The 23,928-nt window shown below is 54.1% G+C and overlaps 1 protein-coding gene across 1 annotated transcript in view; it reads left to right on the top strand.

The window, feature by feature from the left end:
- C13H6orf132 (chromosome 13 C6orf132 homolog) overlaps window positions 1-10,409 on the top strand; it is a 33,692-nt gene extending 23,283 nt beyond the window's left edge. Inside the window, exons 3-5 of the mRNA XM_087438590.1 lie at window positions 1,692-1,767; window positions 4,344-7,950; window positions 8,600-10,409. Of these exons, the coding sequence (XP_087294716.1) occupies window positions 1,692-1,767; window positions 4,344-7,950; window positions 8,600-8,717 (3,801 nt within the window). The 3' untranslated portion in view covers window positions 8,718-10,409. The remainder of the gene's footprint in view (window positions 1-1,691; window positions 1,768-4,343; window positions 7,951-8,599) is intronic.
- The last annotated feature ends 13,519 nt before the right edge of the window (window positions 10,410-23,928 follow it).

The following is a 23,928-nucleotide window of genomic DNA, read 5'->3' as shown; positions in this document are numbered from 1 at the left end:
AGCGGTGTGACTGAGAGCATGTGTGGAGAGCCCAGGGCAAGGTGTATTATTGTTAGAAATGGAGGGTAAGAAGAGGCTCAGCCTGACCAGCTCCCAGCGTCGGGGATGAACATGAACTCTACATGTGGGAAGGATGGCGGGGAGGGAGTCAGTCAAGCTAGAATGTGGGATGGATGTAACAGGTGAGTGGGGAATAAAAGTTGGCTGGGACCTTGAAAGCTACCATAAAGTGCTCTCCAGCTCTTCAAAAGGACAGGTGTGTGGACTTTGTTGACATATGGAAATGTGTATTTGGAAAAAAAAATAGAATGCAAAATAGTATGTACAAACCGACAGCTGTGTAAACTCATTACAGTGTGTTAACCTTAGAGATCAGAGGGCATCTGAAGGGCTGTAAATATTCCAGTTCACCACTTTTTATTTATTTGTTTTTCTGTAAATACCTAATGAAAACTAAGTGAACAGGAGGCCGGGCTGAGGGGTTCGGCTTTTAACTTGCGGACATCCATGGGGAATCACTGCAGATTTTGTGTGTGTTTGTTCTGTTTTTCTTTTATTTTTTTGTTCTGGTTTTTTTTTTCAGTTGAGATATAATTCATATACAGTCGATCCTCATTATTTGCAGATTCTGTATTTGCAAATTCACCTACTCGCTAAAATTGATTTGTAACCCCAAAATCAATACTCAAGACCCTGTGGACATGCTTAGAGCAGTGAACAGTTGTAGTCTCCTGATGCACCCGGGCCCAGCTGAAGTTGAACAAGACGACCCTCTACCTTTTTGGTTCAGCTCTCACACTGCAGAGAAGTGTCCTTTTCTACTTAGTGCCACATTTTTCGTATTTCTTTGCTTTTTGTTGATTTCCCTGTTTAAAACGGCCCTGATGTGCTGTCTAATGTTCCTAAGCACAAGAAGGCTGTGATGTGCCTCATGGAGAAAATACCAGTGTCAGATAAGCTTCGTTCAGGCATGAGTTACAGTTCTGTTGGCCACAAGCTCAATGTTAATGAGTCAACAATATATAGATTAAATAAGGTATCTTTAAACAGAAACACACAGGGGCCATCCTGGTGGCGTAGTGGTTAGGTCCGTGGGCTCTGCTTCGGCGGCCCGGGGTTCACAGGTTTGGATCCTGGGGGGTTCGCAGATTTGGATCCCGAGCGTGCACCGACTCACCGCTTGTCAAGCCACACTGTGGCAGCGTCCCATATAAAGTAGAGGAAGACAGGCATGGATGTTAGCCCAGGGCCAATCTTCCTCAGGAAAAAGAGAAGGATTGGCATCGGATGTTAGCTCAGGGCTAATCTTCCTCACAAAACAAACAAACGAACAGAAACACACATAAAGTTATGTATTGATTGGTTGACGAAAATGCTGTGACCAAGGTTTGTGGGAACCTAATCCTGTATTTCCCTTGGTGCATTGGCTAAGGATTTGCTAATTCAGTGTTCCTAGCAACTTTACAGAGCATAACTACTTCATATAACAAGACTTGACTGTACCATAAAATTCACCCTTTTTAATTTTATATTTTATATAGCTGTTTTACAATTTAGTATATTCACAAGGGTGTGCAACCATCACCATCACTGCAGATTTTCGAGCAGTAGAATGGCCTCACAGAGCAGCCATTTAAGAAGAATTATCTGTCCATCTTTGCCTGTTCCCTGAACACTCTGCTCCCTTTCAGAATGCCCAGGAGAACCATGGGCTGGCTGTGCCCACCCCCTCTGTCCCAGAAGACTTTGTGGACAAAGGAGTGACAGGTAAGAGGACCCTGGGCTTGGGGCTTGTCCATCTTTCTTTCCTCCTTGTGCCCAAGTGTCTGGCCCACCTCCCCAGCTGGTGATGCAGCCGGAGCCCCACGCCTCTTGGCTGTTGGCCGCAGTGGATGGGAGCAGTGGGGCTGGGCGTGAGGAGAGCCAGGGTTGGCTGTGGCCCACTTCCAGTGGAGGAAGGATGGTGAGGGCACAAGGCCAGGGCAGGAACAAGGGCAACATAAGGTGGTGGAAAAAACCCTGGAGTCAGACAGACCTGGCTTTGAATCCCAGCTCCCCTGCACATTAGCTTCGCTCCCTTGGGCAAATCACTTAACTAACCCTTGCCCCTCTGTATCTCCAAATGAGCAGTGGGAGCAGCAATTCCAGTTCTGGAAGAGTCAGTGAAGTATTGGATGGGATGTCAGTCACTTCTTGTCACACTTCTGCTCAAAACCCACCAATGACTTCCCATGTCACTCAAAGAGAAGGTTCTTGAAAGACTGCCAGAACCCTGCCTCATCTGCTTTCTCTCCCTGTCTCACTGCTTTAGCCATCCCTGCCTGCTTGTTGCTCCTTCAGTGCCAGGCACATTTCCGCCCCGGGGTCTTTGCACTGCACTGCCCTCTGCCTAGCACGCCCTTCCCCTAGACATATGGACAGCTCTGTCGCCCTCTCCTTCCCTCTTTGCTCCAATGTCACCTTCTCAGTGAGGTCTTCTCTGACCACCCTATTCACACTGCACCCTCAGCCCCCCTCTTCTGGCTTTCCCCCCGTATTACTCATCATCAAATGTGGTGACAATTTACTAACATATTATGTTCATTGTCTGTCTCATTGTCCCATTGAAACACAATCTCCAGGAGGGCCAGTATTTTGACTGTTTTTTGCACTTTTTTTCTCTCCCCAAAGCCCTGGTACATAGTTGTATATTTTAGTTGTGGGTCCTTCTATTTCTTCTATGTGAGCCGCCACCACAGCACGGCTACTGACAGACGAGGGGTGTAGTTCCACACCCCGGAACCAAACCCGGGCTGCCAAAGCGGAGCGCGCCAAACTTTAACCACTAGGCCATCAGGGCTCGCTCTTTTTTGCTTTGTTTTTTTGTTTTGTAGGGTTTTTTTTTTGTTTTTGGGGGGTTTTTTTGGTGAGAAAGATTAGCCCTGAGTTAACATCTGATGCCAATCCTCCTCTTTTTGCTGAGGAAGATTGGTCCTGGGCTAACATCTGTGCCAATCTTCCTCTACTTTATATGTGGGACTCCCCCACAGCATGGCTTGATGAGCAGTGCATAGGTCCATGCCAGGGATCTGAACCTTCGAACCTGGGCCGCTGAAGCAGAGCATGCAAACTTAACCACTACACCACCAGGCCGGGCCCTTTTTTGCTTTGTTTTTACTGCTGTCTCCCAGCTCCTAGCACTGGGGTGCTTGTGAATGTTAGCTTTCCCCTCCCCACTCCCGGTCTGTTCTTTGTTTTGAAGTCAGACAGCTGGGAGGGCCCTTCAGAGCTGCATATTCCCCAGGTTGGTTATGCTCTGTGCTAGAAACTGAGAGGAGGGGAGGTGCAGGACGGGTGCCCCTAAGAGAGAAGTACGCAGGGCGTCCTGGCCAGCTGCAGACTCTCGGGAGCAGGGCTGGTGACTCGGTCCAAGGAAGGAGGGATGTGAGCAGCTGGGACCAGGCGTGCTCAGCGTCTCTCTAGGGCCCAGGTTGTTCAGGTCCCCTTCTTTCTACACACCCCATTCCATTCTGCAGTCCATAATCTGTTCCAGAAGCTCTCAGTGAGGTGGAAAGCTGGGTTCTTGGTAGATTCGGGGTCTTTAGAAAGCAGGAGTTGCTCATGCTAATTTCTCCCTGCCAAACTTTCACCCAAACTTCCTCACGGAGAAGGTCTCCAGGCCCCTGGCCCTGATCCACGACTTCCTCTCTCTCCCTCACCTTCCCTGTCTGTCTTCTGGCCTGAAAAGTTCAGCACAGGTGGTTGTGGTTAAAGTGGATACCACTCATTAAGTGCCTGCTATGGGCCCAGCACTGTGATAAGCCCTTTACATGTATCTACGTGAATTCTCATATTTAATCCTCACAATGGCTTTATGAGGTAAGTGCTGACATTATGCCCATTTTATAGATGATGACACTGAGGCTCAGCAAGGTTAATTAGTGTGTCCAAGATCACACATCTGGTAAGTGGTAGAGCTGGGATTTGAACCCCGGCCTTTCTGGCCTTGTACCAGTCAAGGCCCCTGTAAGAGACAGATGGTGCACTCCAAGGGGGTAACGGAAGAGAGGTTAGTAAAGGGATTTATACAAGAGTGCGAGCAGGGCAGAGAAGGGTGGAGCAAATGGAGAATATTCAGTATAGGCTCCTGAGGCTGTGCCAGGGACAGGCAGGGGCCCCTCCCTAGAAGGAAGAGGGTCACTCCCAGAACAGCTCAGGAGACTGGAGACATGAGGAAAGGCATGAAACTGGCCGCTCACTCTGTTGGGTGCCCACCCCTACCCCTACCCTGGGCACACGGAGGTTGGCAAGCCTGGTCTTGCCCTCCTCACCTTTGCCTCACCTTTGCCTCTCCCTTCTTCCAGGTACCAGCTCACTAGTCAATGGCAACCTTCGATTGTACAGCTCTGTGGGTGACCTGAGGCCTGGGCACTATGGCCAGGACCCACTCATCCCGCCGCCTCCCCCAGGCCCAGCCCCGGGGCCACCCCCAGATGCTTTGCAACCTCGAGGGGAGTCCCCACCACCACCTCCACCTTCCATGGCTCCCCCACCACCTCCCCTTCTGCTGGAACCCCCACCCCTGCCCAGCATGGCCCCACCTCTGCCCCTGGTATCGGGGGCCCTATCCCCCCCCTCCACACCCACCCCCCCTGACTTCATTCCCCCTGCCCCACCCTTGGCCTTTCTAGCCCCACCCCCACCCCCTTTGCCAGCCCCGGCACCCCCAGCTCTAGTGTCTCCTCACACAGGGACTCGCCTCTTTCCCCCTGGGGGTGTCACCAAGTGGAAATCAGAGGTAGCACTGAGTGGCAGGCAGCCAGAACCTCTCAGAACCAGCCCCCCCAGGAGCCCTACTGAACCAGACGGGTGTCCCCTGGGACCTAAACCAGACTCCCACCTCACCTTCCCCCGTGCGTTCAAGGTGCCTCCCCCAACCCCAGTCAGGACTTCATCCATCCCGGTTCAGGAAGGACAAGGGGCTCCTCCAGAGGAAGAAGGGGCCGCCAGGAAGGCCCCCAGTCGACTCCCACTGCCTCCCAGCTTCCACATCCGCCCTGCATCCCAGGTCTACCCGGACAAGGCCCCTGAGCCAGATCACCCTGGGGAGCTCAGGGCTGCAGCACCAGCCAGCCCGAGGCTGGGCCAGTCCCAGTCCTGGCCAAATGAACAAGCGGAGACTCTACCCTCACCCCCTCCCCTGCCCCCTCCCGCACCCCCACTCCCTCCCCCAGCACCCCCCCTTCCCCCGGCTGCCCCTCCTTTGCCTTCTGCTGAGAAGGCAGCCCCTCCACCTGCTGGGTTTATGAAAAGCCCTAAATCCAGCTCTCCTGCTCCCAAACCCAAACCCACACCCCTGAGCCCAGAGGACACAGCCTCTTCAGTGCCTGTGGACTGGCGGGATCCCAGCCAGATGGAGAAGCTGCGGAGCGAGCTGGCAGCCTATTTCTGTGGCTCCAGGAGAGAGGACCGACTCGTCAGTCACAGGCCAGGCCCAACAGTGGCTTCTCAGGGAAAGGAGGGCAAGAAGGGCCCCAGCCTGCCAGAAAAGGAGGCTCCCCCAAGCCTGCCAGAGAAGGAGATCCCCCCAAGTGTTCCTGAGAAGAATCCCCGCAGCCTGCCAGAGAAGGCCACCACCAGCCTGACCCTCCCCCCTGTGGACTACATCCCCCAGGACGCTCCAACTCCCAGTGTCCGGCAGATCCGGAATGAGCTGGAGGCTCGGCTTTCCTCGTCAGCAGAGAAGGAAGCCAAGCCCAGCATAGGGTCTCTGCCTCCCAAACCTCGGCTAGAAGGGGGAAGACTCTTTGAAAACAGGGCCAATAATGGCAGATTCTCCAAGCCTGTGGCCAAGAACCTGTCACCTCTATCCACCACCCCTCTGCCAACCACACCACTCCAGTCCAAGGCCATGCCTGGGCCAGCCACACCACCCAAGGCTACACCTGGACCAGCCACACCACCCAAGGCCATGCCTGGACCAGCCACACCACCCAAGGCCACACCGGGACCAGCCACACCACCCAAGGCCATGCCTGGACCAGCCACACCACCCAAGGCCATGCCTGGACCAACTACACCTGGACCAGCCACCCCACCCAAGGCCACACCTGGACCAACCACACCACCCAAGGCCATGCCTGGACCAACTACACCTGGACCAGCCACACCACCCAAGGCCACATGTGGACCAGCCACACCACCCAAGGCCATGCCTGGACCAACTACACCTGGACCAGCCACACCACCCAAGGCCACACCTGGACCAACTACCCCTGGACCAGCCACACCACCCAAGGCCACACCTGGACCATCTACCCCTGGACCAGCCACACCACCCAAGGCCACACCTGGACTAAGTATACCTGGGCCAGCCATACCACTCAACGCCACACCTGGACCAGCCACACCTGGACCAGCCACACCACCCAAATCCACACCTGGACCAACTACACCTGCGCTAGCCACACCACTCAAGGCCACACCTGGACCAGCCACACTATCCAAGTTCACAGCTGGATCGGCCACACCTGGGCCAGCTACACCACCTAAGGCCATGGCTGGGCCTGCCATACCATCTGCAGTCCCAACTCTGCCCACCACATCCTGCCAGTTGATAGCAGAGAAGAACCTAGTCCCAGCTGGGCAGTGGGAGAAGCGAGAACCTCAAGAATGTGCAGTGCCCTCCCAGCCAGAGGCAGACAGGCGCCCCTCAGAGGCCAGTAACCCTCCCACAGGGGGAGCCCTCTCATCTCCAGCCCTCCCACCAAAGATATCCCCTGGCCGAGAAGAGGTGACATTGCCCTACAAGCCCCACCGTGGCCAGAACAGCCCCAGCAGGGAGGCTGCCATGGTGATGCCTACAATGGCCAGAGGAGAGGCTGCAGTGTCGGGGGAGCCTGTCGGGGTGAAGGAGCCCCAGGGGCTCCCAGCCAAACCCCCAGCCTCAGCCCAGCCTGCTGACGAACTCCTCAGGCATCCGGTGACTGGGGAGGTGGTGGAGCGGGGTTCCCCGATGGCCCTGCTCCTTGCAGCCAGGCAGAGGGCACAGAAGGGGAGGTCTGGAGGGGCTGCCCTGAGTCGGTCCTCCCTGCCAGGGAGTATCCGTGGCCACAGCAGCCAGCCGGAGGCAAACTCTGACAGCATCTTCTCTGAGGGCCGGCCCAACTCCTTCACTGTTGTCCCCAAGTTACCCAAGGAGGCTGAGAAGGACCCTCAGTTGGCCTGGTCAACACAGCCCACGGTACCCAATCAGTGGAAGCCCCAGTCCCGCAGAGACCCAGAGGGCACAGAGCCAAGCCATGGGCACAGATGGACCAAGGCGGAGCCCCAGGCCCCTGTGGCCTGGGAAAGAGCAGCGCCCTCCAACCTCCCCCAGGGCCGCCTGCTGCCCAAGTCCTTCTCGTCCCCTCCTTCTCCTCCCTCCAAGAGGGAGGAGGAGGAGAAGGAGTTCAGCTTTGAGGTCATCCCACCGCCGCCAGAGTTCAGCAATGACCCTGAGCCCCCGACCCCGGCCCTCCAGTATCTGGGGCGCCGGGGATCCCCTCCCCGGAACAACTTCTCAGACTTGCGGCAGCCCCTGGACGCGGGCCCCGTGGCCTCTGCACCTTGCGGCTTCTCGCGCTTCCCAGCGGATGCGCGCTACTCCGGGGCCGGGGGCCCGGAGCGCTCGTCGGGCGGGGGCCGTTCTCTCATCAAGAAGCGCCTGTACGTTGGGGAGTCCCACTGCAGCCCCGGGCTGCCCCGCGGCGGCACGGGCCGCAGCCTCAGCTCCCCCAACTGCTTCGGGCCGCAGCCCGGAGGGCCCTTCAGAGCGCCCGGAGGCCCGGAGGTGCGGCGCGTGGGCTCGGCGGGCCGCGCGCCCCCCGGCGGCCTGCATGCGCGGAAGCCGTGCCTGGAGGGCGCGGCCCGCGGAGAGGCCAAGTACAAGGGGCCAGGCGGCGACTACGGCTTCGCCCCGGCTACCGGCAGGTGAGCTGGGGCCGGGCGATGGAGGGAGCCTGGGATGGGAAGCCAGGTGGGGTGGAGGCTCTGCCCTCGGACCGCAGAGGGGCTGACCAGGCCGCGGCCATGAGTAGGGGACATTCCGTTTTCTCCCCTCTGGCTCTCAGTGCAGAGAGAAAGGGGAGGGAGGCGCACTCTACCTGGAGAGGGCGCTGTTGGCGGTTCCCTTACCTGCCTCCTTATCTCCCATTATCTCCCTTGTTCTCTTTCCCCATCCCCCTGCTTTCCCCTTCTTCTCTCTCCTCTCTCCCACCCCCTGGAGTCCCAGGGCTTTAGGCTAAGTGTGGGGTTGGGGGAGATCTGAGTGGTCCTTGGTGCGGGATTTCCCAATAACACAGAGGTGGATCTGGAGGTAGGCTAGGAGTGAAGGGTTCTGAGCAGAGGTGTGTTAGGCATGTACACTATGGCCAGCAGGGCCTAGACAGGAGGGCGAGCCCTGTGTCTGGGGAATCAATACTGGTGGACGAGCGTCCCATTTGGATTGATAAGCCTGGGGTTTGTGGGGCAGATGCCATAGCAATAAGCCACATCTCCCCTCTTGTGTCCTGGGGGAGATGGGAGGGTGTTGGTTAACCAGATGCAGGTATTAACCTCATCTCTCTCCTGCTCCCCCCAGGTCTCCCCACAACACCCCCCACTATGGAAGCCCCATCAACACGTTCACCGTGAGGCCGGGGACCCGCCATCCCATCTCCTATGCCTACTCAGGGGCCCATTGGAAAGCCCCATCCTGAGCCCAGAATTTTCTTAGTTCTACTCCAAGGGGTCAGATCCCGGCACTTGTTTTTGTGGGGGTGGGAGGGACGCAGCAGGTGTTAGGCAGCCTGACTCGGACACGGAAGAATCTTTGTTTCCCAAAGACAGACAGCCGGACAACAAGTGAGAAGCAGTGGGCCGGGGAAGATCAAGATTGGACTTCTGTTTCCCAAAGCACTGGCATGGCTGTGGACCATGCAGATGGGGTGGGAGGGGCAGGAGGGAGGAGAGGAGGAACCTTGAAGGACTGGAGCCTGAGTTTCCACTATCGGGTACCATTTGCTTTAGCAAGGCTTATTGAAAGCAGTTTTACAAGCGCGGCCTACTGGGCAGGTTCTAAAGCAGGGGCTGGGGCACTAACTCTGAATGGAACCCATCGGGACCCTGGCTGTGATGGCCTGTCAGGCCTCACCAAGGGCTGAGGCCCAGCCGCTGGGGTAGGGATGCAGGGCACTACAGGTTGGTCTCATTAGGCTCCACCGTTGCCACCCCTACAGGTGATTCCTGGGGTTCCTAGCATAGAAGCCACATGGAGGTGGGACCAGGAATGTGCATGCACAGCTTGTAGAGAAGGTACCGGAACAGATGCTTTGTATTGGCCATGGGCAGGGATGGGGGATTGCTGGTTCATTTTGCCCTGGCCCTGGCCCTTAGCTACAGGGAGGACTAGAGAGAGAAGACTTGGCAAGTTTGGGATGGGAGACAGAGGATTAAGGCTTGCTTTTTAGACCCAGGCAGCTATGATTTTGGGGATTGGGCCCAAGGAGGCAGAAGGCCTGGGGCTTGACACCAAAGGCCTTACATGGCCAGATCCCATATGGGATTTGGAGGGGGCATCATTCCCACCCCTCCCAACCCCGATACTATAGGTCCCCCATATTACTGAAGCCTTAAAATGTGTAACCAAGATGCTGGAAGGCCTTGGAGAGTGGGAGGCGACAGAGATGGGAATAGAGGTCTGAGAGGCGTTTGCTGCTAGTGGGGAATGTGTTTTGGAAAGTGGCACAACTAGGCCAGTTCAGAGCAGGGAAGATTGTGAGTGGGGTGACCATTTGTCCTTTGCCTGGGCAGCCCAGGTTCATGCCTGCTTTCGGTAAATTAGGCCCCCTTCCACTTTCAAAAAAGTCCTGGTTTGGATGATATATGGTCACCCTACGTATCAGGAAACAATATTCCTTGGTCTGTCTTCCCTGTCTTCAGATCCCGGTGGGCCGAATTCCTGGGACCAGGCCAAGGCAGGCGCCTCAGTAAGGAGGAAGGGCAGGGAGGGGTCCACCTCAGGTGCAGGCTGGGAGGGGCAGCCAGGAAGCAGTTCCCTTTGGGGGCAGGATGTGTGCTAACCAGCCAAGGTACCGGGTTGTGGGGACAGCAGGTGAGCCACTTCAGGGAAAGAGTGCAGGGGTGGGCAGACGCCCTGATGGGGCAGGAGCTGGTTACCTGTGTTCAAGGAGCAAACCCCACCCCAGCACCAGCACTGGCTTTATACGTATGTATGTATTTTCCCTGTACAATGTTTTATAAGAGAGTTCACTAATTTATCTGCTGTGTTAAGGCTTCGGGGTGGGGTGTGGACTCCCAGCTGTATGTTGCTCTGTGGTGGGCAGGGAAGGACTGGTTTTCACTTGGCTTGGAAATAAACAGGCCAGTTTGAACTGGCCTCTAGCTCTGTGGCTGTGGATTGATGACTTGGAGCTACTGGGGTGTCTGAGAGGTTGGGAGAGCTCAGCTGGGGAAGGCTGAGCATGGGGTGGTGGCTGAACTGTGAGCCATTTGGCTGGGCCCAACTTTCTCTTCTGACCCTTAGCTTTTCTCAGTCTCCAAATCCTTCAAGGGGAAGAAGCACAGCTGCGGTCTGGTGGTAACAAACTGTGTCCTTAAGCAAGTCTCTTTGACTCTCTGAACCTCAGTTTCTTCTTCTGTACAATGGAAGAATAATACCTACCTCAGAAAGCTGTTGTGAAGATTAGAGACAGCCATGCATTCATTTAACAATGAGTCATCTGAGTGACTGCTAGATGGCAGGCACTATGCTTAGCACGGACAGACAGCGATCAACACACTGACACTCCTGCCCATGGCAAGATTATAGTCTAGTGGAAGAGAGAGAGGATAAAAGGAGCACACAGAAATATCACAAATTATCAGAAATGGTAGGAAGGAAGGGAACAGGGAGCATGAGCCAGAATAACTGGAGGCTGGGGGAGAGGAGTGGATTTACTTTAACCAGGTGGTCAGGGGAGGTCTCTTCAAGTGGTGACATTTATGCTGACTTAGGCAAAGCATCCCGCACACGCCTGGCACTCAGTAGTTGCTCAATAAATGGCATCTTTGGGTGATGACTACCTTACATTTGTGTGTGGCCCTTCACAGTTTTCCATAAAGGTTTGACACGATATCTTCAACTTTTCCAGAAGAGGAAGCAGAACCAGAGAAGTCATTTCAAGACAATGTCAGAGAGAGAGTTGTATTTCCTCCTCTGTCGAGTCTTTTATGGGGGGTTGCTGGGAAAGGAGATTGGGAGTATGACTCACTTATTCAGCAACTTATGCTTCCAGGAAGGGCCTCCCAGGCCTCTCCCATCCTTGGGCTTCCCTGTTCTCCTGTCTCTCCCTGCTGCCTCCCTCCACCATGATGCCCTCATCCTGATAATGCAGAGTGAGGAGGGCAGGACTTGGGGCTTCTCCTCTGGCTGCTCTCCCCTCCCTGCTCCCTCCTAACTCGTCTTTCCCCTCACCTGACATGGGAGGGGCAGCGGGGAGTAGTGGAGGGTTGGGCCCCACCTCTGGCTCTCCCTCTGACAAGCTGTGTGGCCTTGGGTCTCAGCTAACTCATCTGAAAAGTGAAGGGGATAGACTTGTGCTGTGTGGGGGTCTTAAACTGTGTTGGGTCCCAGACCTCTTTAAGCAGCTGCTGAGAGCTAGGGATCCTCACCCCAGAAAGATGCCCTCACGTGCACTTTTACACGTTATTTCAGGCACGCCACAGATTCCCCCAAAATTGGGCTCCGCGGATTTCACGTTGAAATCTCCTGATGCAATGGTGGTCGTGGTAACCACAACACTTACTTAACCTTGACAGTTTGGAAAGTTCATTCACTCTCTCATTAACTCACGACAATCCTCTAAAATGAGTTAGCCGTGTGATACTCCTAATTCCATTTTGTTGATGAGAAAATTAGGGCTCCGAGAAGAAGAGTGGGCAGCTCAGAAGAGGCGACCTGCCTCCAAACTCTGCTTCCTTCATCACAGCTGCCTCCGGCCCAGCTGTGTCCACCTCACCCATTTGTCCCTCCCCTGATCCTGCCACCCCCCTGAACTTTATATCTTTCTATCAGAGTGGGGGTGGGAGGGACCAGGAGGGTAAAGCTGCTCTGGCGCCAGAAAAGGTTAATGGGCGTCGGTGGCACAGGTGTTCTGGATCAGGTTGGCCACACCTTGATGTCTGGAGCCTCCTTGCTGCTCCCTGGGCCTGGCCAGAACCCCACCTCTCCTGTGAGGCCCAGCCCGTCCCAAAGCCACAGTGTGGGCAGGGCCCGGGCAGGCTGTGCGGGAAGCCTGGGGCCTGCCGTGGGCAATGTGTGAAGGCGCTGTCCTCCCAAATGGAGTACAGCTTTCCCCAGGGTTGCACTGACAACTGGAGAGGCCTTGCTCTCCCTTCTGCAGGAGGCTGTGGGATAGAGGTGACTTGGAGCCGACCAGAGAGGCGGGAAGGAGGGGCTCCCTCAATGCTGAGCTGTCAGGCAGGCCTGCCCCTGCCTGCTCACCCCACCTGTCTACCCCCAGCAGCCATGGCCCCTTTCATCTCCGCAGCTCAAAGGCAGTGCTGGCGTCCCACTGTCACTCAGCTGTCCAGGCTGGGTGGCCACTGATACCAGGCAGAGAACGGGGGTCTCCTCCCTCTGAAGCCCCAGGAATGGCCAGCTGCTGCAGACCTGCTGTTGGGGCCTCTGGGGATATTTTTGGCAAGGAAGATGAGAGGGGTGGAGACCAAGGCAAGGCATTACAAATACTCCCTCATTTACATGGATAATCCCCAGCTGCCCTGCCCAGTTCTCAGCCCTAGAAGCCTCGTTAACTTCTGGCACAGATGAGCCACTCCTCGCTCCCCTCCTGGAGAGCTGTCCTCTGAGCTTCTAGAGAACATGCTCTGCTTGGCTTCTCTGTCTTCCAGGCTGGCTCTCTTCCTCCCCTAGGTGTCTCGGCTCCCTGTCCTCGGTCTCCAGTTTTCCTCCTCCATAGTCTCTTCTTCAGAAGACTGAGTTGACCCCCCTTCTCACCTGCACCTGAACTCCACATTTCTGACTTGAAAGTGCCCCCTGGACATTTCTGTGCCGCTGCCTGGCCAGCCACTCAAATTCAGCCTCTCCAAAAAATATTATTCTTCCCTTACTTCCTTCTCACACAATTGTGAGACCAGAGCAGCCAGACCCATGGCCCCAGTCGCTCTAAATACCCGTTCCCGCCCCCTCTGCTTCCTCAAGGCTGACTCACTCTCCAAGGCCCAGCTTCCCTCAGAGCTCCTGCAGGAAGCCCTTCCCAGCCCTGCACTGCTCAGAGACCCCTCCCTCCTCCGCACCTCCACCCACCTCCCTTGGCTGGCTCTTCCTCACGCTTGTGGCTCAGCTCAGACATCCCTCACCCCCTAGGCCACATCAGCCCTGTTAAAAGCTCCCACGGCCCCCTAGTCCCCTCCCGTTGGGGTTATTTGCTCCACATCACCCCCCACCCCCCAGCAGCTTCTCAGCTCCACACCGCAAGCACTGCCTGTCTTACTCATCACGGTATCCCCAGCACCTAGTGCTGCTCCTGGCACTAGCAGGTACTGAAAGTGGGTTTGTTGAATGAATACATGTTAGTATTTAATCAAATTCTGTTGAATGCTATTTAAGTTCATTGAGGGCGAAGGCCATGTCTCCTGTGGACTCGTGACCACATAACACTCTTGTTTCTAGATGTGTGTAACCAGATCTAACGCTGAGGCTCTCCGGTGGCACAAAATTAATGGTTTTAGGGATGGGCTTCTAAGGTTTCATCATAAAGGTGTCAAGATGCCTTGGAGTGGCTCCTGCCTGGTGGCCTGAGACACGATGCCCTCAATGTGGAGACAGGAGGAGCTGGGCAGTGATGGTACCAGGTGAGGTCGTTCTGGCCCTTAACAGGGGCTAGGGCGTGGGGTCTCAGGCAGCCTCATATCAGACCCCGCAGTGAGCCAGCCACCTGCAGCTACCAGCTCCAACCACCCAAACGACTTACGCTCTGCATGTACGCCCCTTTTGGTCTCCTTTAGTCTTCAGAAACATTACGTGGTGCTCCAGCCAACTCCACCTGTGCTCGGGGTCCAAGGGGAAAATTTCTGCCAAATGTGTGCCAGAGAACAAGAAGGAAAAGCGCCTCTGGGGGCCAGGGCGGCCGAAGCCAGTGGGGACTAGCATGCTCACTGTCCCTCCCACCTGGAGAGCCTCCCTCGAGGAAGTTCTAGGTCTTGTTTTCCTTACACAGCCAGCTCCCTGCACAGGGTTCTCAGGGCCTGGGAGAGATCTAAGCACAGGGTGGGGACTCAGCAGACAGGCTGTTTTCTGTTTCTTCCACTTCAGCGAGGATCCTTGTCCCTAGTGACTCTCAGAAGTGGGACACTCTTCTCATTCTCGAAAAGGGAATCGCTTCAGTGTTGTCTTCCACACACGAGACTTCTGACGCTTTTCACCTCTCCTCCCTGCAAACGAATATCTCTGCTACTTCTTTTCTTTTTTTTTTTTTTTTTTTTAAAGATTTTATTTATTCATTTTTTTCCCCCCAAAGCCCCAGTAGATAGTTGTATGTCATAGGTTCACATCCTTCTAGTTGCTGTACGTGGGACTCGGCCTCGCATTGGACGGAGAAGTGGTGCCTCGGGGCGCGCCCGGGATCCGAACCCGGGCCGCCAGCATCAGAGCGCGTGCACTTAACCGCTAAGCCACGGAGCCGGCCCTCTGCTACTTCTTTTCATTGTTACCTAGTTTATTTTCTGAGCCACTCAAGGAGGGTTTGGCAGGCTCCTGCTTTCTCTCTCTCTCCCTCTCTCTCAGGTGTGACACACACACACACATAAGTGGAATATAAAGCGGGAGAATACAAAGTTCTCTCACCCAGGAGAGCTGAGTGGCCAAACAGAGCAGGTGACCACGTGGGGCACCGCTGGCCTGGCACTGTGGGTGGCCCTTCCTCCTGGCCTGTGACAGGTCATCAAGGCTGCCCTCGGCCCTGTGGCCGTGGTGGGAGCACGTGCACGAGCAGGCAGAGCAGGGAAGGCTGATGCTTGTTTGCTTGTTTTCCCTACAGAGGGTCCAACACTCCAACGCTAGGTCAAGAGTACCTGTTATTGCTGACACTGTCATCTTTTGGTGCCCTCTCTTGGCCATTTAAATTGTCCTTGACATTCACTTTAACCTGATTTCTCCAGGGACAGGGGAGGGGAGTGAGGACGCGTGTAACTTGCGCTGTTTCCAGCCCGGAGTCCCTGTGTGTGATCCCGTGTGTGCCCGCAGGGCCGGCTCTAACCAGCAGGTGGCGCTCTGCTCACAGGTGCCTGAATTCGAGCCCAGCAGGTGGCGTTCAGGCTCGGATTCAGATTCAGATGAGGTTGACACGCTCCTCCTATGATCCGGGCACAAAACTAAGTGCTGTCCAGTATGCCAGTGATTCTCAAACTTGAGCGTGCCTCAGAAGCATTGGAAGATTTGTCAAAACACAGATTCCTGGGACTCGTTCCCAGAGCTCCTGATTCAGTGGATTTGGGGTAGGGCCCAAGACTTCACATTTCTAACAAGTTCCCAGGTGGGCTGCCAGTCCGGATGGCCCAGGGACCATGCTTTGAGAACCGCTGCTGTGCAGTATCCCATTTAACCATCCCACCCGACTCTGGGCGGGCCGTACCACTCCCAGCTTACCAGCGAAGAAACTCAAGTCCCGACAGGCCACGTGGCCTCGCCTAGACCACCGGGCTGGAGCACGCTGCACGGGCTGCCCCGCCCTCCGCCTCAAGGGCAGCGTGACCGGTGGGTGCGAGGGTGCCTCTCCGATTCCGCCTGCCCACCCTCCTTTCTTCCAGGGAGGGCAGTAAGAGAGAGCAGGCTCCGGATAAGCAAGGTACTCGGAGGGGGACACGGGGGCACTGTTAGGCTGGGAGTAATTCCTTGGGTGTCCACAGTGTTTTAAAAGCACGTTCGCTTCTATTTCAAGCTGGCCTCATAATACTGGCCAATAGGCACTCGCACCGTGGACCCTGTGCTGCCGCCGACCCCTCCCTCTTCAGGGCCGAAGCTCTCGCTCCCTCAGTGGCTGGGGGAGTGCTGCCACCGACTGCGCTCAGCTGAGTCCCTCCCGAACTGTCCTTTCCAGAGAGCCACCTCACCCAAGGTCACGCCCGCGCCCTGGGACAGCCACATTCACAGAGAGGTCCTTCCTTCCCCTCAACTCAGCACAATTCTGAAGGGTCATCAGAGCTCCAGGGCTCCCCATGGCCGCTGTCGCAGGTGCAGGCAGCCCAGCTTCTGCCTCGCCCCGCCCCCCTCCTTCCCTGCCCTTCCCCCACGAGTGTGCATCCTAAAGGCACTCCCCCCTCAGCGTCTTGCTCACAAACCTCAGTCTCTAGGGGACCCTGCCCTGCAACAGCCTGCCCTGTGCCAGGCACTGTTCTAAGCATTTACACACATTGCACCCGATCCACCCGACAGCCCCAGGAGGTAGGTATTTTTGTCGTCCTCAGCTAATGGATGAGAAAAACGGAGGAGGAACAGAAAGGCTAAGTAACTTGTGGCAGGTCACAGAGCTGCCCAGCGGCAAAGCCAGGATTCCTGTGCAAGCGGTCAGACTCAGGAGCTCTGAAGTATTACACAACACTGTCTTCAGGAACATTCCTGCGGTCTAGCCTCAGGGAAATTAAAGCTATATTCTGATTTCAGGGGAAAACATCTCTGCTGCCCCCAATTCTTTCCCACAAGCCTCTTGCTGGTGCCTGGGGCTTAATCTCAGCTCAGCGGTTCTCATCTCGGGGCGATTTTGCTCCCCAGGGGACAGTCAGCATTGTCTGGAGACAGTTGTCAGACCTAGGGGCATCCTAAGGGCATTTAGCAGATGGAGGTCAGGGATGCTTCTCAGTGTCCTACAATGCACAAATCCAGCCCCAAATGTCAGCTCGAGAAACCCTGCAGTCTAGAGTAAAGCCTGGTTTCCCGGCTGGTTTTCCCCTGAAGGAGGCCCAGTGTGAGGCTACTTCGGTGAAGGTGGTGGGAGATACTGGAGCACGGGGCGGAGAGAGGGTTTGGAAGGCAAACCTCCCACCTCACAGTCCTTGAAGAACAAGTGTCATCCCAGTTGAACAGGTGAGGAATTTGGAGCACCAAGAAGTTACATGAGCGAGGAGAGAGAAACCTGATGGCCCTGGAGATTCACTCTCTGCCTCTTTCATAAGCTCACAATGGGTCAGCTCAGGAGGCCCAAGTTGGTTCAAGGAAAGATCACAAGGCTACAAGACCCCATGTGATCCACTCATCCCTCGCCTCTGACCTTACCCCCGCCACTCTGTCCCTTACCCATGCTGGCCATACTGTACTTACACTAAGCCCACTCCTGCCTCAGGGCCTTTGCACCTGCTCTTCCTGCATCACTGAATGCTCTTTGCCAGCTATCTGGTCTCAATCCAAATGTTACCCTCCTGGAGAGGCCACGCCTTCCCTAACTGCTCCATAAAAGAGCAATTCCCCTCCTCCTCCCTATTCTCATTACCTTGCTCTGTCTTTTTCCTCAGCACTCATCACCATCTGATGTACAACATATTTATTTGTTTATCCCTGGTCTTGTTCTTCCTTACCCCCAAAATGATTTATTTAATGTCCATTTTCACTGGTCCTGCTTTTTAATTTTATATTTTCTTACCATTTATTGTTTTTATTATAAGGAGCCTCTAATCCATTGTGGAATAAAAAGAAACATAGAAAAGGAACTAGCTCATGATCACATGGTTAATGACAGAACCATTCATTAGACTAGTCCTGCCAATATTTTTCTACCGAGATTTCCAAACAGCAAAGTAGAGCAAAGAAACATGCCATCCCACCTCCTCAAGCTTTGGGAAAGAAGGCTGAAACTGCCCTTAAAAAAGCAAAATTTCCTTGAGGCTTTACTTTTCATGGATATTTTTCAGTTTATTTCCTAATATATTTACACTTGTTCAATGACAAAACTTTTTCCTTGAAGTTTTTTTTTTTTTTTGGTGAGGAAGATTGGCCCTGAGCCAACATCTGTTGCCAATCCTCCTCTTTTTGCTGAAGAAGATTGTCACTGAGCTAACATCTGTGCCCATCTTCCTCTCTTTTATATGTGGGACGCTTGCCACAGCATGGCTTAACAAGCAGTGTGTAGGTCTGCTCCCAGGATCCAAACCCGCAAACCTCGGGCCGCTGAAGCAGAGTGCACGAACTTAACCACTGTGCCACTGGGCCGGCCCCCTCCTCAAAGTTTTTCAGTAAAAAATAATTCCACTAACAAGGTACCCATGTGGAAAGCTGGCGCTGAACCATGCTGCTGATCCGGCTCCCAGGGCTCCCCGTGCTGCCCCACGCTGCCCCCACCTCCAGGGAGACTCATGGTGGACATTCCCCGCTATCTCTGTGCCCTTAGTTGGCCTTAGTTTCCTGAAGGGATAGGGTTTAACTTGGTTCCCACCACGCTGAATGTAACAACGGGCTTTATTCGTGAACACGGTTGGACAGAAGCAGCCAGGACGCGGAGGAAACAAGATGGCGGTGAGAGCGGGACTGAGGGCTGGCTGGCTGGACAGATGCTCCGACAGGCCAGGACCTGGGCTCCTGAGGTACTGTCGGCGCTGGTGGGCGGTTGAGGGAGGGAGGCGTCAGGGTAGTGATGGCCCCTACAGTGCCCAGAGCTGAGGCCTGCTCAGGCTTGGCCGTCTCTGTGCAGTAGACCCTCTGCAGGGAAGGGGCTCAGGCCGGTTCCGGGGCGGGGCTTTCCTGGGGCGGGGAAGGTGCCATGTAAACTCTCAAGAGGGCAGAGCTACAGCCATCAGTGCCAACATCTGAAACCAAAGCCAAGAAGGCAGCCCTCCGCCTCCCGCCTTTCTCTCCCTCCCCCTGCGGCATCCAGGAAGCGCAGTGAAGGGCCAGCCCTGACGCTCCTGCACTTCCTGTGCCGGTGTGCCGCTCTCGCTCTCAGGACACGTGCTCGGTCCATAACCCAGCCCCTGCCACCCAGCAGGGGACCCAGCTCTGGGGGAGGGAGGCAACTCACCTGGGAAACGTCAGAACCAGCCATGAGTGTCACTCCTATCCTCTCTAGTATGACATCTTTCAATGACACCTTTGAGCTATCAGCCCACTTTATAGATGAGGAAGGTAAGACTCAGGGCAAGCCAGCCACTTGCTGCCAGTCGAGGGGAGCAACTGCAGGCAGTCACCCCTCCACCCCATCACGGCACTCAGCATTTAGAGGTGGGAAGGGATAAGAATCTTAGGGGAGTGAAAAGCAAACCTAGGAAAATTAACCCAAAACACCAAAGATACAGAACATGGCATTCTATATGCTACCAGCTACATAACAAAGACAAAAGAACATACACCTGCGTGCATATGTATTCACAGAATGGCTCTGAAGGGACTCACAGGAGACCAGGAATAGCGGTGGTTTCTGGGGGCGGGGTATGGGGTGGCTGAGAAACGGCCTGAGAAGGAGGACTTAGTTTTTACTGCTTATCCTTTTGCACCTTTTGAATTTTGTACTGTGTCCATCTATTACATGAATTAACATAAATATTTAAAATAGTACCTGGCACATAGTAAGTGCTATATAAATATAAGCTATTATTATTATTTTGAAATCATATAAAATTATTTTGAGGGGGAGAGACCCTGGGAGGGAAGGGGGAGCAGAGCTGGGGCTGTAGGGGTGGCAGTGGGTTGGACCCAGTCTGGGTGGATGGGTTAGAGATGGCTGTGTAGCCAGGCTCTGTGAGGAGAGGCTATGGGGGGACAGGGTTCCTGGGGGCACCTGAGAGCAGGATGCAGGTCTCCCTTGAACAAACTGAGGACACACTCCCTGACAAGATCCCAGAGTTTCTAGAGCATTCCTGTGAAGCCAGAGGAAGACTTCAGGCGAGACCACGAGACGTGGTGCATTTGGTCTGTGCAGTGAGGGACTCTGAGAGGAGGGACAAAGTACTTCAGAGGGCACGGCAGGACTCGCCTTGGGCTCCTCGAGGACAGGTCCACATCCTCTGGGTCGGCTGATCTTCCAGAGGGCTGCAGATGGCCCTGTCACCTGGGCCATCAAGGCAGGGCCCAGGTCCAGGTACTGCTGTCTCTGACAAGCCTGTGGGGACAGCATCCTGCCCCAGCAGGGGTTGGAAGGAGTACAAACTTGGGCGTGCTTACATGTGAGTCTCTTTTGATCTTTGCTATTGTTCTCCTGGAGACTGGCCAACCTGGGGAGCACTTGACAGCTTAGGACAATGTCTGATAATTCTCCAGAATGTATCTGATCCAAGGAATGTGGGGAAGGGGGAAAGAAAACTGGTTTGCTCATTCCTTTTGGGTTTTCAGGGGAAGATGGTCAAGGAGAGGCAGCATCTGGCACTGGACAGGGGATGACAGATGGGGGAGCAGCTGGGACAATTTATATGGCGTGTTCCACTCCCTGGAATGCAGTTTCAGCAGGAATGCTCACTTCACACGTGTGCACACGCCAGGACAATTCCTGAACTGAAAGAACCAGCAGGTGTCCACAGCGCTCCAGGGACAGTGGAGACAGCCGTGTTCTGTAGAACGTCTTGGGTCCCCCCTCAGCCGGCATGTTGTGCTAGGAACACGGTATTTTATGACCATGGAAAAGGTCACCTCAGTCATAAAAACAGAAATGCAAACTAAAGTATCCTAAAATGCCCTGTTTCACTTATCAGACTGGCAAAAGATGAAAAGTTTGATCCCACACGATGCTGATTCAGATGTGGGGAAACAGGCTCCTCTTCCCTGGAGGGAAGCTAGCTATACCCCCCCGGGGGGCATTGGGCAATAGCTACCGAAATGTCACCTACATATTGTGGGCTAGGAATTCCTCTTCCAGGAAGCTGGCCTACAGATATCCCAGCAAAGTGGCATCATGTCACTGCAGGACTGTTTGTTGGAAATAGTTTCAATTTCTCTAAATAGAGAAATAGTAATAAATTAGAACAGGACACAGAAGGGAATGCTTTGCAGCCATAAACACAAATGAGGAAGCTCTTTATGACCCAGTATGGAATGCCCTCCAAGAGGTATTAAGTGGGAAAAAAAGCAAATGCAGAAGAGTCTATGCAGTATGCTATCATTTAAAGGAAAAAAAATGTGTGTGTCTGTATTTGCTTGATGTGCACAGAGATCTTAGTAGTTTGGGGACCTCGCACAAGTAACTTAACCTCTAAGTCTCTGTTTCCTCTTCTGTTAAGCAGTGAAAATAATAGTGCTATTAATAAATGAGATGAGGGGCCGGCCCAGTGGCGTAGTAGTTAAGTTCGCACGCTCCACTTCAACGGCCCGGGATTTGAGGGTTTGGATCCCAGGCGAAGATCTACACACCACTCATCAAGCCATGCTGTGGTGGCATCCCATATACAAAATTGAGGAAGATTGGCACAGATATTAGCTCAGGGCCAAATCTTCCTCACCAAAAACCATCAAAAATAAAAAAATAAATGAGATGATACACGTGTAAATGGGGATGATAATCAGACTGCCTTGTTGGGCCACTGTTACAATTAACAAACCTAATCCATGTGAAGTGCTTAGCACAGTGTCTGCCATGTGGCAAGTGCTCAGTAAATGGACTTGTTCTAAAATACATCCTGTTACTCATCCGTACCCCATCCCCTATAGCATCAAAACGCAAACTCCTTGGCGAGACCCGTGAGACCTGTGGGGTCCATCTTCAACCTTCATTTCCACACTCAGCCCTGTGCTTCCCTCAGATACTGTGATCTCTGTCCTCTCTGCCTGGAACGTCCGTCCTTCCTTTGGCACTGGTGAAGCTCAAGGGTCAGCTCAAATGTCATCAGCCCTGGGACGCTCTTCCTGAAGTCCCAGCCCGGAAGGAGTTCGTGCTCCCTCGTCTGTGACAGCAGAGCAGTGCACCTCCGAGGGGCACCATGACATGGTGATTGTGTCCTCGATTCCAGCTGAATCACACACACTGGCTTTTCACAGTGAAATGAATAGGAAAAGACACTCAAACCCACCTAAATAAAACCACAGCAAGACACCATTTCCCACCTATCAGACTGGCAAAGTTCAACAAGTTTCGAGACACCGAGGTGGCAAAAGTGTAAGGAACCAGGCCCCGAGGTGCGAGTGTGAATCGATAGATCTTGTGAGATGAACCAGGCGACATCCATCTGCATTTAGTGAACACAGCAAAATGGCGTGCGCACGAGGCTCCTCCCTGCATCACGCTTGAAACAGCAGAAGGCTAGGAACTACCTAAGTGTCCATCACCTGGGAACTGGTTAAATAAGTCATGGTAGAGCCATGCAATGGACCACGGGGTAGCCAGGAGACAGAATGAGGAAGCTTTTTATTACTGACGTGGAACCATCGCCAAAAGTTACACTGAGAAGTGGGGAAAAAACACGGATAGTTTATACAGTATCTACCAGTGTGTAAAAAGGGAAGAAGTTATATCCGAGCACTAGCCTTTGAGGCATAGACTGTTTCCAGAAGAATACATAAGATAATATAGATACCAACATACTGGCTAAGCCTCCGGGGAGGAATCTGGGAGTCTGGGATATAGGGGAGGAGGGAAATGCTTGGTTATCATTTATATCTTTTTCTATCTTTTAAATTTTAACTGTGTACATATATTATCTATTTGAAATTAAATAACTTTTTAGTAAAGAAGAAAAGCTCGTAATACAATGGAGATGACGGTAAGCCACTGGCTCCAAGAGGAGGAAAAATACCTTGACTGTGTGTCCAGGAGTGGGAGTGTCCACGGGGAATCTGCACCCTCAGGCCAGCTGCCCCCCACTTGCACCTGGGCACTGTCAGCTGATGTTCAGAGGGTTAAAAACTTGTTTCAGTACGAGCCTGAGTAAAACAGAAGAATGATAAACCCACCATCAGTGGTTGAAGAAAACTCAACGAATGCATAACAAAGTCCAAAAGAAATAAAAGTAGAATTTGGGGCCCAGGGCTCCTTCTCAGAACAGATGGCAAATAACTGACGAGGCTCAGGTCTTTCCTCTTGTACCCACAGAACTGCTTCCGAGCGCCTCTGAGGATCCTGGCCCTGCTATTTCAAAGTCTCCCAGATCACCAGGAACTCAGCTGGGTAAAGGAGCTTGGGGCAGGGCCCCTTCCAACCCTGGACCCCAGGGGACCTTGAGGGGAAGGCCCACCAGTTCAGATGACGCCTTTCCTGGGGCAACCCAGGTGTGGAGCCGGCAGACACGCTCCAGAACGCAACCTTCCTAGCTGGGGTACGATCTGAGGGCCAATGCTACAGAGGGGACCTCTGCCAGCTGGAGGCTGGTATCAGCTGACACCAAACTGGCCTCAAAAGAGAAGCCGTTCCAGGAGGGGCACAGGAGCCTCAGGGGCTGTGCTGGGGCCATTGGGGCCTCAGGCATGGCAGGTGCCTGGGCACCTGCCCTCCTGCCTTCCCTCAGGCCACCTCGGCCCTCCCCTCTCCCTTACTCACCTCTTCCAGAAGCTTCACTCGCTAACCCCACCCCATTCAGATCTCAGCACAGCCTTCAGCCCTTAAATCCTCCAGTCCAACCCTCTATTGACAGTTGTTCCTCTGTCTTGGTAAGTGGTGTTCAACAGGTTCCTGTGTTTATTTGTCTCCCTGACTACACTGCAAACACCCCGGGGGAGGGAGTTATACCAGTGTTTCTATTTCCTCCCTCACCCCTTGGGACAGGGCTTCGTCTGCAGGGAGCAGTCACTCTCGGCCTTGTTGGCTCTCTTGGAGCCAGGACTAACTTCCCCCAGTTATGGGGTGGTTGGCTGTCCCCCCGGTGGAATCGTGTCTGGTAAATGCCAAACTACTACGTGAAATTAACTGAAGACAAATAGTGTCTCTTGTGTCCCCTCCAGCCAGAATACCACCGGGCAGCCAGAAGGATCCTTTGACAAGATAACTCCTGTCGCTCCCTTGCTGCCCA

The sequence above is a fragment of the Ceratotherium simum genome, chromosome 13 (assembly GCF_057802395.1).
Source record: "Ceratotherium simum simum isolate JZ-2026a chromosome 13, ASM5780239v1, whole genome shotgun sequence".
Lineage (NCBI taxonomy): Eukaryota > Metazoa > Chordata > Mammalia > Perissodactyla > Rhinocerotidae > Ceratotherium > Ceratotherium simum.
This window is presented reverse-complemented; position numbering and strand designations above follow the sequence as displayed.